At 49.4% G+C, this 14,482-nt stretch overlaps 1 protein-coding gene across 15 annotated transcripts in view; it reads right to left on the bottom strand.

Annotated features, from left to right (window-relative positions):
- Nucleotides 1–11,965, bottom strand: part of DNM1 (dynamin 1) — an 81,124-nt gene extending 69,159 nt beyond the window's left edge. For 8 of the 15 annotated variants that reach the window (XR_015739759.1, XM_087914570.1, XM_087914571.1 and 5 more), the window contains exons 1-4: nt 11,493–11,963; nt 3,680–3,753; nt 1,213–1,362; nt 192–395 (exon numbers count right to left, since the gene is read on the bottom strand). Coding sequence is in view for 12 of the 15 variants with exons in the window: in XM_087914570.1 (XP_087770696.1) it covers nt 192–395; nt 1,213–1,362; nt 3,680–3,753; nt 11,493–11,653 (589 nt within the window). In the remaining 3 variants the exon portion in view is untranslated. Of the gene's footprint in view, nt 1–191; nt 396–1,212; nt 1,363–3,679; nt 3,754–11,492 lie in introns of all 15 variants that reach the window. The other 7 variants (XR_015739760.1, XR_015739761.1, XM_087914575.1 and 4 more) reach the window with 2 other exon arrangements.
- Between the last annotated feature and the right edge of the window lie 2,517 nt (nt 11,966–14,482).

Here is a 14,482-nt window from a genome sequence, read left to right as displayed (position 1 = left end):
AGAACCGGCAGCGGAAATGTTGAGTAGTTTGGAGAACCGGCCAATCCCACCTCTGACTGGAGATTTTACAGTATCTTTCCCCTGCCACGCCCACCAAGCCACGCCCACAGAACCAGTAGTAAAAAAAAATTGAATCCCACCACTGCGACAGACCCCACCCCCCGAGGCCAAAAACCTAACATGGGCCTTACCTTGAGGGTCAACTTCTTTGGCAATCTTAAGAGCATCGGAGTTGGCCAGATCGCTGTTGGCTGGAGAGACCGCAAGGATAAGGCAGTTTTCTTTGGTGACAAACTGCATCAACATGTCACGGATCTGGAACTCAATGTCCGCTGGCTGGTCTCCAACTGGAACCTTGGTCATCCCAGGAAGATCCACTAGGGTCAGGCTTAGGACTAAAGAAAGAAGTGGAAGAGTTTTGTGGCCTATCAGCTGCCGGCCTCTCCAGCAGCCGAATCAAAGGAGGAGGAGGAAGAAGAGGAGGCATGAGAGTTAGGGTCAGCATCAAGGCAGCCTGAGAGTTTCGAGGGGGAAGAGAGAATGGAGGTGGCAGAGAGAGACAGGCAGAGGCGGAGCCTGGGCCGTCCGTCAGCCCTCAGGTGGAGAGTCAACAGCCCCCAGGTCTGGAGGTGGCTGATGAGGAAGAGGAGGAACTGCTGGGTCCAGTGCCTGATGCACAGATATGAAAAAGGCAGAGGAGAGGAGAGCAGTGGAAATCTATGGGCCGGTCCTTGGGACGGAAGAGCCACCACTGCTAGCGAAGCCCCACCCTAGCTCTGGGGATCAAAGGCAGGTGGCAGAGATTAATAGATGTGGCAGACAATATTAATAGAAACTTTTGAGTTCACGTCAGAGAGTTTGTTGTGTTTTGGGGGAGCTGGGTCAGAACAAAGAGATACAAGACTCAGAAGGACTCACGGATGGACAGCCGCGTGAAGCTGGAAAGAAACCTCAAGTAGAATAACTGGCTATCAAGATGGGGGTCAACTCATAAAACATCCCTGTGCCTGGCAGTAGGATGGGGAATTAAGAATTAAAAATTACAAAACTACGCCAGCCATATCACGCTAAGCTTCAATGGGAGGCTCCTTCCCCTGTTAAGTTTTGTTTCCAACTTATATACAAATTCTCAACATCCGAGAGCTTCTCGCCATCACCCGAAATGGGGTTCTGGAGTTCTGCTCCTCGCTCTCGGTACGTTCCACGACTCACCATGGGGGGAATAAACTCGCAGGTTGATCGGGATGGAGGAGATGCCCTTGTTGGAGCCGGTGACTCTGTCGGTCTCGTTTTCGATCTCCATACGTATCTCCTCAAAGTCCATGAACTTCTTCCCTTTGCAGTGCAGGAATTCGCCATATTCTGGAACAGGAAAGAGATGGTTAGAAGACGATGGGAACAAGGAAAGTGGCCACTCCTGGGGGAGCAAAGAAGAGGTCCCAACTCATGGATGGGGAGATCTTAAATCAAGATGTTCTCTTGGCCACCATTATTTGGGTTGGTTTTCAACTTGGGAGAGAGGCAACTAACTTCTGCTCTCTGGAATTATCTTCATTTTCCCCCCCCTCCCCTTACTCCTCCTTGCGGGCGAAGCAAATTGGCTTGGAGTAACACAGGAGGAAGTGTTGTGGTTAGCCGGCAGCAGGTGCGGACGGCGGAGGAGAGCGAGGACTCAGATGAGGGGCCAGGACCATCAGGGAGTGGACAGTTGCCTTCAGAGTTTGTGGGGGCTGGCAGCAGTGATGAGGAGGTTCCCGAGGAGCCTGTGCCAAGTGCACGTAAGTGCAGGGCTGCTCGTAGAAGAGAGCAGTTACAGCAGCACGGGTGACTCAGGCGTAAGGCTTCAAGGTAATGGCCCCTCGCTCAAGAGGATAAAAGCCAGGTGTGAAGAAGCGTTCTTTGCAGAAGGCAAAGACATTCTGAAACTCAGCCTCGTGGACATTATAGTCGGTGTTTGAAAACTCTTGTAAACTATTTCTTATCTGTGGGGTTTTGGCAGCCTTGACAAACAACTTGGCAAGGCTCTTTCTCGTCGGAGCTAATTAGTTGGAAGCAGCCTTTTATCTGGGAAGAAACCGGATTCGTAGATGAAACCTTAAAAGGCGGGGGCTGCTGCCTTTGTCTTGTGTTTGCTCTCTTGGGACCAGGTTGGGTCAGAACAGGAAGATCCCACATCAGATCGTAATTCCCACAGTTGTGCTCTCAATCAATCGAACATTTGGAAATGGTCTTAGACTTCCGGAAGAAGAGAGAGGAACCCGCCTCACTATACATCGAGGGGGCTATGTGGAGAGAGTTTCCTCCTTTAAATTCCTGGGAGTCTACCTGAGCGAAAATCTCACCTGGAAAATCAACACAACTCAGGTGGCCAGAAAGGCCCAATGGAGTCTCCATTTCCTTAGGGTCTTGCGAAAGAATAAAGGGGAACAACGACGGATGAGACCTCCTTTTACCCATCCACCATAGAAACCGTCCTCACATATTGCATGACGGTGTGGTGCGCCGGCTTGACAGCCATGGATTGAAAAACACCACAGAGGGGGGTGAATGCAGCACAAAACACCTTGGGCTGCTCCCTTATACGGCTAGATGACCTCGCTAGGGCTCGCTGCCTGAGAAGAGTGAGGAAAATTCTCAGGGCAGACCCGCACCAGCGCGTCAGCCCTTCTTCACTCTCTTACCATCGGGTGGGAGATAGAGAAGCGTAGCCAGCTGCAACAACAAGCTAAAGAGCAGCTTCTACCTGTGGACTGGATGGAAAATAACTTGATGTCAACGCAGTATGACCGCCTTGCAGGGCTGGCGCATTGTGCAACAAGATCACACCGTGTAATAAGACTGAGACTGGGTTCGGGACTTCTGTCCTCACTGTGAGTTGTGTTGGGTGTGTGTGTGTGTGTGTGCACGAAGGGAGGCTCAGCCAATCTCATTGTACACCTAAATAAAGGTAAGAATAAATGTTTATCGTCGATGCACAACATGAGTACAATGACATTGAAATGAGCCTCCCCTGCAAAGTCTTATCCTATTAAACCTAATTGTGGTGTTTATGTTGCGTTCAGAAGTCTGACAGACCACGGATAAAAGTTTATTTTCCAGACTATTCATTTCGCTGGCTCTGCTTCTATTATCTCCTGCTCGATGGTAGGGAGAGGAAAGAAGTGCTGACCAGGGTGTGAATCGTCCCTGAGGATTTCTCATCTCCTCCTCTCCCACCCTGGACTTAAATTATTATTTTTTTAAAAAAATAATTGTTATTGCATTTTCCACCAATGCAAACCGTATTCGCAGTTCCCACGGCAGGTTGACATCTACACGCTTTATTATTTTATAGTTTCTACAATATTTTGCACATATCATATCAACCAACCACTGTTATCTCCATCTATCCTAATTCATCCATTTGTATATTTTACATATTTACATATCTACGCACCATTCTTTTAAGGTCTCTTCTAGCTAACCTTCACTTCTTGTTTCTTATCTCCGTTTCCAAACCATTCGTACCCCTTGTGCCAAGTCGAGTAATAATCGGAATCCTCCTTTTCTTTCATTTTTAAGGTGAGCATATCCATTCCCGCACGTTCTATAATTTTTGTATGACTGTGGACTTGAATGTTTTGGTTGTGTCAGGATGAAGAAGAGAGAGGATTTAAAAAAGAGAAAAAAATTCACATACCCGTCGTGGCATTAACCAGTTGCAGAACCAAAGGGCGTCGGGTGACGATTCCCGATCCACGGGGCAGGAAGTCCCTAAAATTAAAAGGAAGAAAATTAAAAACCTTGCTCGGGGATTCTTTCCTTCCTTCCTTCCTTCCTTCCTTCCTTCCTTCCTTCCTTCCTTCCTTCCTTCCTTCCTTCTGAACTGTGGCCAAAATGCTCCGGGTAGCTCAACTCAGCCTGACCCTCAAATCTGAAAAGCTCTCTGCAAGTTGATGGGCTTTCTTCTCCTCCTCCATCTTTCTAGCAATTCCACCGTTTCTTCTTCCCCACTCCATCGTCCGGGAGGGAATCGCCAGTTTCCATGGCAACCGGGCAAGAGGATGTTTATGCTAGCTACAAGCACTGCAGTGGCCAGCATGAGAAGGATGGATGGAGGGATGGAAAGAGAGGAGAGGAGAGATGGATAGATGGGTGGGTGGATGGATGGATGGATGGATGGAAGGAAGGAAAACAGACTAAAATTCAGTAAAAGTGTTCACCATAGAACCAATCAGCTTTTTAAAAAGATTCATTTTAGAAAGGAAGGAAGGAAATGAGGGAAGAGAAGGATGAATGGATGGAAGAAGAGGAGAGAAGAGAAGGATGGATGGAGATAAGAGGAGAGATGGATAGATGGATGGATGGATGGAAGGAGATAAGAGGAGAAATGAATGGATGGATGGATGGATGGATGGATGGATGGATGGATGGAAGGAGATAAGAGGAGAAATGAATGGATGGATGGATGGGTGCGTGGGTGAGTGGATGGAAGGAAGGAAGGAAAACAGATTGAAATTCAGTAAAAGTGTTTACCTTAGAACCAAAGAAGGTTCATGGAAGAAAGGAAGGAAGGAAGGAAGGAAGGAAGGAAGGAAGGAAGGAAGGAAGGAAGGAAGGAAGGAAGGAAATGAGGAAAGAGAAGGATGGGTGGGTGGGTGGGTGGATGGATGGAAGGAAGAAAGAAGGAAATAAATGAGCAAAGAGAAGGATGGAATGATGGATGGATAGATGGAAGGAAGAAGGAGATGAGAGAAGAGAAGGATGAATGGGTGTGCGGGAGGAAGGAAGGATGGAAGGAAGAAAGAAAAACAGACTGAAATTCAGTAAAAGTGTTCACCTTAGAACCAATCGGCCTTAAAAGAAGGTTTATTTTAGGAAAGAAGGGAAGAAGGAGCCGCGTGGCCTTCAATGCCCAGAATTCCCCAGCCAGCCATTGCAACGTGACGCATTCAGACGCCATTTGTAACTGCACATGAGAACAGGGGAAAGGCTCCAACCCCGAGCAAGCCAACCCAGGCCTGCCCATCCCAGTTTGTGTCAGGTGGGAGGTGTACCACCAGTGTGCAGGATGACAATTTTGCCGTCAGCCTCTGCAAACAAACGCAACCCAGCATCTCCAGACGCGGACGGCGAAGAAGGAGGCAGCTGATCGTGACTCATCAGAACTCTGGATCCGTCACACGACGGAGGCTGGGAGCATTTGGCGCATGACTCCTGGACCAGGAGGAAGGGATAAAAAGAGAGAAACCTTCCTCCGTGGAGGCCTCGAGGCCTTGGGAAACGCCACCTTTCAAGGCCGCTGGATGCCAGGCTCACATCTCCTCCGTCTCCCGGGGTAACAACCTTGTAACCACCGGATGATCTTAATTGCTTCTGAAAAGGCAGCTAGGGCTCATGGCAGCCGCACGAGGGATCCATCCCGAGAACCTGCTGTTCTAAGATCACTTCTTGACCTCATTTTTGGCTCTTCTTGGTTGAATGGCCTTCACTTAGCTAGGGAGCCCCTTCCATAGCTTTGCCCCCAAAGGCCCAAGCCAGCATTGTTGGAAAGCAACCAGAAAGGTATTTGCAGACACAGACACACAGACACACACACAAGAGCCCCCTCCAGGAAAGAAAGCGGCGTTCCGTCTCTTCTTGCAAAAAGAGAACTAAAAAAAACCCCAAACCATGGTGAATTTCCCACAATTCTCACAGGGATGGTTAAAAAGGATGCATGTCCTTCATTCTATCTACATTCCTGTTTGTTTGTTTTCATCCTGGCTTCTCGTAGGGCGGGGGAAAGACATCTAAAGGGCCACTCGCTCAAAATAGCGGGGAAAAGGGAGGAAAAAATCTGGAAATATGAAGACTGGTGTCAGTACCATGGTAACACGACAATGCCCTTTGCAGAATATTTGCAGGCAAAACAAAAATAAAATAAAATTCAGAACAGCAAAGCATGGGCTAATATCCCTCTGCTTTTCTTCGATTTTCGTTCGAAGATCTGTGGAACTCCTTGCCCCAAGGATGTTCCTCTTTAAACCCTTCTTTCAGACACCTGACCGGCATGAAAAACAGGCTGGATTTTAGCTATCATAAGATGCTTCCAATTTCTCTCTCTTTTTGTTATACATTTATATTTCTTTTTTTTTTTAAACAAGTTTTATTGATTTTACAAACAAACAAACAAAACAAAACATCATTAAACATTAAAAACATAAAACCTCTTTCCACTGTAGATCCTTACAAGGCAGGTAACATATTGCTTTATATCACGTACTTATAATTTATCCCATTTCCATATAAACACGTAAATTCCCTTTACCAAATTCCACATTGTTTCTCTTTAATCATTATTCAATCATATTTCCTTTCTGATTTATCTGCTATCCAGTCATCAACGAATACCTTTCTATTTCTTGAATGGGGCATTTCGTTGTAAGCTATCCTTTTTCTATCCCCTCACTGCTTTCAGCACCATTTTGGAGTGGAAAGCTGGTGGGGAGGGTACCAATGTGAGAAGCCAAAGACATCCTTGGAGAGGTTTTGCAAAAGTGAGGATTTGGGTGAACCTGTCCTGAGAGTCAAAATGTTAGGATTTACAAACCAGCTTTAACGATTTAGTGTAACTAAACTTGGGGTTTGGGTTGATTTGATCACAATTAACCATAAACTAACTTAGCCATCCCCAACATTGGCCTCCATCTCTCTCTCTCTCTCAGTTTCTGGGGAGGAAAATAAGGAGGAAAAAAATTGTGCCTCTGCCTAGCAGCATCCATCGGTATTCATCTGGCTAGCATCTTGTCAGTGTGTGAGAGCGTTGAGGGCTGTTTGGAAACCGAAGTGATATTTGCTGAAAGAGACAGCAAGGAGCCTGGGCATGGCTTAGCTCAACTGTTCTGTAGTAAAGCTGCTTGGTGTTGTGAAACTAAAATTGAAACTCCTCTCCTCTGCTTGTGTTTTGCATTTGGATCAGATTTCTTTTCAGGTGAGGAGGGAGAGTAGAACTCCTTAGCATCAGAGTATGTTAATAATAATAATAATAATAATAATAATAATAATAATAATAATAATAATAATAATAATATAGGGAATACTCTACTCCTTCCTTCCTTCCTTCCTTCCTTCCTTCCTTCCTTCCTTCCTTCCTTCCTCCCTCCCTCCCTTCCTTCCTTTCCTTCTTTCCTTGGTAAAATTTTTGACCAGGCCAAAACCACTTGGGCAGGAGTGACCGACTTCTTCACTCACTCACTCACTCACTCACTCACTCCATCTTCCTTTCTCTCTACCAATTTTCTGCTGATTACACAACAGCAGTTTTTTGGGGGGGCGGGGGGGGGGAGAGAGAAACCACGCTTTCTCTTAGATGCATCTCACATCTTTTAGAAGAAGATGCAAGAACAGCCAATTCATCGTGGGAGAGAAAGGAAGAAGGAAAACCAAATGGCTCCCCGATTCCCCCATGGCTGCCCCGCACCCCCAAAAAAGCATCTTGGATGTTTTGCTCTTTCAGCCCATCGCAAAGGCAGAGCGCCAGCATACCTCTGGCCTGAACCCCCAAATCCTGCTTTGAAGTTTATAAGACCCTCTGCTCTTAAACCAGGTCAGATCTAGAATTCTTTTCCAGGAGCCTTGTGAACTTCAATCTCATTTTAAGGAGGAGGCGGGAAGAATCCGGGGATCAGAACATTTTTTTGGGGGGTGGGGGGGTTGATCAAAGAAATCCCAGTTCCATTTCCCATTTATTTCTCTAGGGGGAAGTCAGGGGGTGACCCCAGAGGAAAGGGGGCCCAGCACAGCCTTCCCCCGCATCAGGAGTCTACGGCCAGCCATCTGCTCAGCCTTGCACGTAATCTGCTATTTGCAGAGGCTTCCACAGAGGCGTGTGTGTGTGTGTGTGTGTGCGCGCATGCACGCACACACACACACACACACAGAGAGATAGACACATACATACATACATACAAACATCCATATATATTCGCTCCGTACCCTTGCTTCGCTACAAAACTATGTGGTCAAGCTTAGTTTTTGTGGAGGAAAATACAGGAGGGGAATTTCTGCCTCGGCCTACCAGCATCCATCGGTATTCATCTGGCTAGAGTACTGTCTGTATGTGTGTGTGTGTGTGTGAGTGAGAGAGGGGAGGGCTGTTTGGAAACTGAAACTGTATTTGCTGTGCGAGTGAGGAGACAGCAAGGAGCCTGGGCGTGGCTTAGCTCAACTGTTCGGGTACTAAAGCTGCTTCGTGCTGTGGAACTAAAACTGAAATTCTTCTCTGCTTGTGTTTTGCATTTGGAAGAGATTTCTTTTCGGGTGGGGAGGGGGAGTAGAACTCCTTAGCATCAGAGCGTGTTAATAATAATAATATAGGAAATACTCTAAATGCTCTGATGGTCATTTCACAAAATCCTTTCTTAGTGAGCCCCTAGAAGCCAAGAGGAACATACAGGCCAAATTTCACATTTGTGGGCTTTACCGTTCTGGAGATTTTGTGATGATGCGTGAGTGGCATTTCGCTTTTATATATGGAGATATATTTAATATCCGCAGCTTTGCTGGCATTTTCTGAGCAGGTCGTGGGGAGGGAATGTCCCCAACTTGGAGGACGAGAAACTCCCCGAACCATTTGCAGGAGATTTGGGTCCCCTGCTCCTTGCATCCCTCACCTCCACCTGGGCAGGCCTGGCTGGCACCGGGCATTGGAGGGGCCAGCTCCAGGTGAGACAGGTAAACAGAGAGGAGGAGGAAGCAGAGGAAAAGTGGGAAAGTTCTGCCACGCGGTGGGTTTCTGGATGTGGATACCGTCCAGCTCCCACCCCGTTAAGACCCCCCCCAAAATTTGATGCACGGACGGATGCCCGTCTCCGTTGCCCCTGCTCCTTCCCCCTGCTGTTGCTCTCCCCTCCCCCCCCAAAAAGCAGTATTTCGGCGCATCCTTGAGATGACATAACGGTCCGAGGCTTCTGCCCGGCCTTTGGCAGGAGGCCCCATTGGGCAAAGTGCCTTCGCACCATCACCAGGTCTGGCCCTCTGGCCAAAACATCTCTCTACTCTCCCTCCCCCAAAAGGCAGCAACAGCAGGACGGGAAGGAGGGAGAGAGGAAGAAAGAGAGAGAAACAGAGAAGGAGGGAGGGAGGGAGGGAGAGAGAGAAGGGAGGGAGGCAGGCAGGCTAAAAAGAAGGGAGAGGGAGGGAAGGAGGAAGGAGGAATGGAAGGAAGGAAGTGGGAGAGAAGGATAGTGGAAGGAAGGAAGGAAAGAAGGAGGGAGGGAGGGAAGGAAGGAAAGGAAGGAGAGGAAAAAGGGAAGGAAGGAAGATATGGAAAATATTCTGAGAAAGAAGGAAGGGAGTGGGAGTGGGGAGGGAGGAGGAATGGAAGGAAGGAAACGCCAGAGAGGGATAGTGGAAGGAAGAAAGGAAGGAAGGAGAAGAAAAAAAGAGAAGGAAGGAAGATGTGGAAAACATTTTGAGAAGGAAGGAAGGGAGTGGGAGGGAGGGAGGAAGAGAGGGAGGGAGGGAGAGAGGGAGAGGGAGGGAGGAGGAATGGAAGGAAGCCAGAGAGGATAGTGGAAGGAAGGAAGGAAGGAGGAGTGCGGGAGGGAAGGAAGGAAGGAAAGAAAGGAGAAGAAAGAGAGAGAAGGAAGGAAGATATGGAAAATATTTTGAGAAGGAAGGAAGGGAGTGGGAGGGAGGAGGGAGGAAGAGAGGAGAGAGGGAAAGAGGAAAGAAAGAAGGAAAGGAGAGGGAGGGAGGCGGAACGGAAGGAAGGAAGGGGGAGAGAGGGACAGTGGAAGGAAGGAGGGAGTGCAGGAAGGAGGGAGAGAAAGAAAGGAGAGGAAAAAGAGAGGAAGATATAGAAAATATTCTGAGAAAGAAGAAAGGAGCGGAGGGAGAGAAAGGGAGAGAGGGAGGAAGGGAAGAAGAAGGAAAGGAGAGGGAGGGTTAGGGTTAGGGAAGGAGGGAGGGAGGGAGTGCGGGAAGGAAGGAGAGAAAGGAGAGGAAAAAGAGAGAAGGAAGGAAGAGATGGAAAATATTCTGGGAAGGAAGGAAGGAAGGAAGGAAGGAAGGAAGGAAGGAAGGAAGGAGAAAAAGACAGAAAACAGGTTTTCCTGCAGCTCCAGCGTGGGCAGCCTGCCCCCCTCCACCGCTGCAGAGAGATCAAGCATTAAGGATTAGGACGGTTAACCCTCTTGCGCCAAACGCGTTCGTGTGTGTGTGCGCGCGCGCGTGCGTTCGTGTGTTTCTCTCTCTCCCTCTCCGCGCGCGTGCCCGGCAAATGCCCTCCGAAGGAGAGAGAGAGAGAGAGAGAGAAAGAAAAAGAGGAAGAGAGGAATGGTGAGCACGGCTGAGGCTGGCTGCCGCCCCCCGTCCCCGCCTTGCCCACTGCCCGAAAGATGCCCCGGTGAAGCCCCCGGTTTGTCCCCGGCCGCGCAAATCCAAGCTTAGCCTGCGCATTTCATCATCTCGCGCGCCTTTCGCCTGCACCGATCCATAACATAACCTCCGTCTAGCCGTATATTGAATTATACATTTTAGGCATCGGAAGGGAAGGCGGGGGGGGGGGGGGGTGATGGGTTGTCGGGTCGAGGGGAGAACGTCAGCTGTCAATCAAGCGCTTCCCTCCCCCCACCCCCCTGCGCTCCCCTCCCCCTGCAAGCATCTGCAATGTGTCAATCGGAGGGCGGGGGGAAAAGATGGAATCCTGGCCGGGGCGCGCTGGGGTGGGGGGAGGAAAGGAGAACGGCCCCTCCCGATGCGCCTCTTTGCATAGCATCTCGGGGAGGGGGGCGGAGGTTTTTTCCCGGGGAGGGGGGAAGGGAGAATCAGCCATTAAGCCTCCTGACTCGAAAGGCGCATTCCCCGAGGGTTTCTCTCTCTCTCCTTCCTCTCTCTCTCCCCTTCTTTCTCTCCCTCTCCTCTTTCTCTCTCTCTCCCCTCTCTCTCTCTCCTTCTCTTCTCTCTCCCTCTCCTCTCTCTCTCTCTCCTTCCTCTCTCTCTCCTCTCTCTCTCTCTCTCCTTCTTTCTCTCTCTCCTTCTTTCTCTCTCTCTCCTTCATCTCTCTCTCTCTCTCTTTCTCTCTCTCTCCTTCTTTCTCTCTCCTTCTTCTCTCTTCTCTCTCTCTCCTTCATCTCTCTCTCTCTTTCTCTCCCTCTCCCTTCTCTCTCTCCTCTCCTCTCTCTCTCTCTCTCTCTCTTCTTCTCTCTCTCTCTCTCTTCCTTCTCTCTCTTTTCCCTCTCTCCTTCCTCTCTCTCTCTCTCTCTCCTTCTCTCTCTCTCCCTCTCTCTCTCTCTCTCTCTCCTTCCTCTCTCCCCTCTCCTCTCTCTCACCCCCCCTCTCTTTCTCTCTTTCTTCTCCACCCTCTCTCCTTTTTATTCCGCCTTTCTCCTCTCTCTCTCTCTCCCCACCCCCAAACAAGCACTAAGCCATAAGACGTGAAAGGGAGAGGGGAGGGGGCTTTCCTGCAAGCCGAGAGACACCCCCCCCGCACCTCCCTTGCTCCCCCCCCACCGCCCGCCGCAATTTACCTCCCCACGAAATTCTCCAGCACGGAGCTCTTGCCGGCGCTCTGGCCCCCGACCACGGCGATCTGGGGCAGGTCGAGGTTGGCGTTCTGGCCGATGGCGGAGAAGGCATCCTGGAGGCGGTTGACCAAGGGGATGAGGTCTTCCATGCCCCGGTTGCCCATGATGATGGCGGCGCTGCTGGTGCTGGTGCTGGAGGGGTGGAGGTGGCGGGGTCGCCTCTGCGGATGGATGACCTCAAGGAGCCTCCGGGATGCTCATCGGAGGGGCGGGCGGGCGGAGGGGGGTGTCAAGTCCGCGCCTCCCCTGAGCCCCTTTCTTCGGAAGGACACCCACAGCTCCTCCCCGGCCAACGGGCCCGGCCTTCCAGCCAGCTGCGCTTCCTTCCTCCGCCTGGCTCTCGGGGAGCTCTGCGGCAGCCGAAGACAGCCGGCTGGCACCTCCGTCGCTACCTGGATCCTCGGCGGGCTGGGAGCGCGCGTTCCCGCGGCCGCCGCTAGCGGGCAGGCGGGAGCCTAGTCCCGGAGAGCATCATGGGCGTTGTAGTTCTGGCTCGCCCTCCCCTCCCCCCCGCGTCACACATACACACACAGCGGGACCGGCCTTTCAACCGAAGCATCCCTCCCTCCACCCACACACACGCCCCCACCACCACCACGGCGTTGAGACGTGGCAGGATTCGAACCGGCGTCTCCCCGGGATGCGCCCGTCGTCAGGGACGGGCAGGATGGGCTTGAGGGTGGAGAATCCCCTTTGGCGGGGGCAGGAGAGCGATGGGTGTGTGTGTGTGTGTGTCTTGGTGTACGGTTTTATCGAGTTTATAGAATAACGGAGTGGGAAGGGACCTTGAAGGTCATCTAGTCCAAACCCCCCCCTCAAGCAGGAGACCCTAAACCGTTTCAGACAAGCGACCGTCCAGTCTCTTCTTGAAAACCTCCAGTGATGATGATGGTCACAGATAACACATAATCAGAGTTGGAAGGGACCTTATAGGTCATCTAGTCCAACCCCCCCTCCACACCAAACAAGACCCTACACCATTTCTGACAAATGGCAGTCCAGTCTCTTCTTGAAAACTTCCAGTGATGATGATGATTATTATTCTTATTCTTATTATTATTTGTGGAGAAGAAAAAAGTGTGGATCGTGGACATTGCCATACCTGGTGAAAGCAGAATCAATGAGAAACAACTTCAAACAATCACCACATATCGGGACTTGAGAATCGAATTGCAGAGACTCTGGCATAAACCAGTGCAGGTGGTTCCAATGGTACTGGGCGCACTGGGTGCTGTGCCTAAAGACCTAGGCGCTGACCAGATCACCATTGGTCAGCTGCAGAACCTTCCTGGGATCTGCTTGCGTAATCCGCCGATACATCATGCAGTCCTAAATGCTTGGGAAGGGTTCAAATAATGATTTGTGATACGAAACCCAGCATAGTTATCTCATCTGCTTTGTATATTGTCATTTTTGTGTACAACAACAATAATAATTTATTGTCATTGTACATATATACACAGTATACACATACAACGAAATTCACATAACACCCAGAGACCAGACCCTACACGCACGCACATACCCATGACAATCTCCAAACGCCCTCCCACCCGCCAAAATTCCCTGCCCCCTAAAGCACACAAGCACCCACCCAACAGACCCACAACTTCTGGTGGCAAGGTGTTCCACTGGTTAATGGTCCTCACTGTTAGGAAAGCTTCTCCTTCATTCCAAGTTGCTTTTCTCCTTGATTAGTTTTCATCCACTGTTTCTTGTCTGTCCTTCTGGTGCTTTGGAAAATGCCTTCCGGTTTCCAAGGAGATGGAATCAATGAATCGGAATAGAGCTGGAAGGAACCGTAGAGGTCTTATAGTCCAACCCCATGCTCAAGAAGGAGACCCTAGATCAAAGGATAAAGGATAAATTTATTGTACTCAGAAACCTGAGAACAACGAAATAAAGGTGCTCTTCCACAACATACAACTGAACAACACCAAAAGACATATACAAATAACAATGTAAAACAAATTAAAACAAATTAAAACATTCAAATCAATTCAAACAAATGAGGGTTCAATCTCTTCTTAAAAGCCTTGGAGGTCTTCTAGTCCAGCCCCCTGCTCAAGCAGGAGAATCTATACCATTTCAGACAGGTGGCTGTCCCGTCTCTTCTTAAAAACCTCCAGTGATGGAACGTCCACAACTTCTGGTGGCAAGCAGTTCCACTGGCTAACTGTTCTCACTGTTAGAAAGCTTCTCCTTAATTCCAAGTTGCTTCTCTCCTGGCTTAGTTTCCATCCATTGTTTCTTATCCTGCCTTCGGGTGCTTTGCAGAATAAGCGGACCCCCTCCTCTTTGGGGCTGCCCACCCCAATATCGGAACGCTCCCCTCGTGTCCCTCCTAGTCCTTCTTTTCTCTAGACCGGCCAAACTGAAATCCTGCAACTGCTCTTTATTATCCTTTTTTCCTCCAGGCCTTTAATCCTCCCAGTTGCTCTTCTCTGCACTTTCCCCCAAAGTCGCAATATCTTTGCGGTCACCCAAAAACACTGGACACACGATTCCAGCCAGGGTCTTATTATTATTTTTAATTCATGTGACTTAACCCGGGTTCCTGGTTGATAGAGCAGCTGCACACGATTCCAGCCGGGGTCTTATTATTGTTTTTAATTCATGTGACTTAACCCGGGTTCTTGGTTGATAGCGCAGCTGCACATGTGAACGCATCCCAGAGGGGGGAGAGGCATGGAGGGGAAAGAGCGGAAAGGGTGCCCTTCGATTTAAATGTATACTCATATTATGTTAATCAACTTTCCATACCATGTTATATTATGATTATATCATCATTAGACCCTTCCAACTGTATTCTGATTGATCGATTCAACCTAGAAATAAATAGGTATTTCCTGACAGTGAGAGCAATCAACCCATGGAACAGAAGTTGCCTTCACAAGATTCATCCCTGGAGGCTTTCAAGAAGAGACTGGACT

The sequence above is a fragment of the Pseudonaja textilis genome, chromosome 17, assembly GCF_049901715.1.
Source record: "Pseudonaja textilis isolate UNSWEBS1 chromosome 17, rPseTex1.2, whole genome shotgun sequence".
Lineage (NCBI taxonomy): Eukaryota > Metazoa > Chordata > Lepidosauria > Squamata > Elapidae > Pseudonaja > Pseudonaja textilis.
The sequence above is the reverse complement of the archived record's forward strand: the minus strand, read 5'-3'. Positions and strand labels throughout refer to the sequence as shown.